This window comes from Sinocyclocheilus grahami, unplaced genomic scaffold, assembly GCF_001515645.1.
Source record: "Sinocyclocheilus grahami isolate Dianchi unplaced genomic scaffold, SAMN03320097.WGS_v1.1 scaffold10024.1, whole genome shotgun sequence".
Taxonomy (NCBI): domain Eukaryota; kingdom Metazoa; phylum Chordata; class Actinopteri; order Cypriniformes; family Cyprinidae; genus Sinocyclocheilus; species Sinocyclocheilus grahami.
In genome coordinates, this window is record NW_015512990.1 from 2,185 (window position 1) to 3,126 (window position 942).

At 40.9% G+C, this 942-nt stretch overlaps 1 protein-coding gene across 1 annotated transcript in view; it reads right to left on the reverse strand.

The window, feature by feature from the left end:
* Nucleotides 1–6: 6 nt before the first annotated feature.
* Nucleotides 7–942, reverse strand: part of LOC107578391 (3-methyl-2-oxobutanoate dehydrogenase [lipoamide] kinase, mitochondrial-like) — a 2,694-nt gene continuing 1,758 nt past the window's right edge. Inside the window, exon 2 of the mRNA XM_016264352.1 lies at nt 7–751. Coding sequence (XP_016119838.1) covers nt 607–751 — 145 coding nt within the window. The 3' untranslated portion in view covers nt 7–606. The remainder of the gene's footprint in view (nt 752–942) is intronic.

The following is a 942-nucleotide window of genomic DNA, read 5'->3' on the forward strand; positions in this document are numbered from 1 at the left end:
AACTATTTATATTCTACGCTGTGCTAGAACCCCAAGAGCCTTTTTAGCAAACAATTTCAAGCATGAAATCTACAACAAACTATTAAGCTCATGTGGTTAATGTGAAATGTCAAAAGCAAGAATGACAAGTTTTTTTTCGTAAGGCAGTCAATCTCTATTCAGACTGAGTTCATAGAAGACTTCTGTGTTCACAACTGCAGTGAACACAATCTCCAAAGAGTTCAAAATTCACTCATATTTCTGAAGAAAAGCAGGATATGGCTGTCTGGAGAGCATCTTCTGCAGGAGTCTGGAGTGCAAGGACTCGTCCCACTGGTGACCGTGGACAGTAACACATTGGATTTTAATCATGAAATCACTTTGTATTTTTAAGGCTGAAAGTTTTACAGAAATCACAGTGCACTACACAAACACAACACAGTGCGAATCGCAAGCATGACACCCATAATCTGCAGAAAACGTGATCCAAATTGTGATACTGATGCAGTGACAGGTAATATGTGTGAAACAGTGACAACTGTTGAACATCCTGGTTTTGGTTCGACTTCGAGCCTTAAAATCTTCAACATAGAAAATGACCAAAAGCTCTATGAACAGACCATGTCATCAAACTCTGAAGCTCTCTCCTTTGCCATCAATGTGCCGGAGACGCAGGTAGACGTCTGTGCCAATGCCCTGCATCGACTGGATGGCCAAGGAACCTCCCAAGTATTCGGCGTATGCCCGAGATGTAGGCAGGCCAAAGCCAAACCTGGAGGAGAAAACAAGTGGCATCACTGAGATGTTCTTCAATCCCATAACGGATCACCACAGTGCATCCGAATTTATCCAAATCCTCAAATGAACCTTAAACTGTGCCAAAATAGCTTAAACTAGTCTAAGCAGAAAAACTAATTCTTTTAAAGGGGTCATATGATGCGATTAAAATTTTTCTTTTCTCTT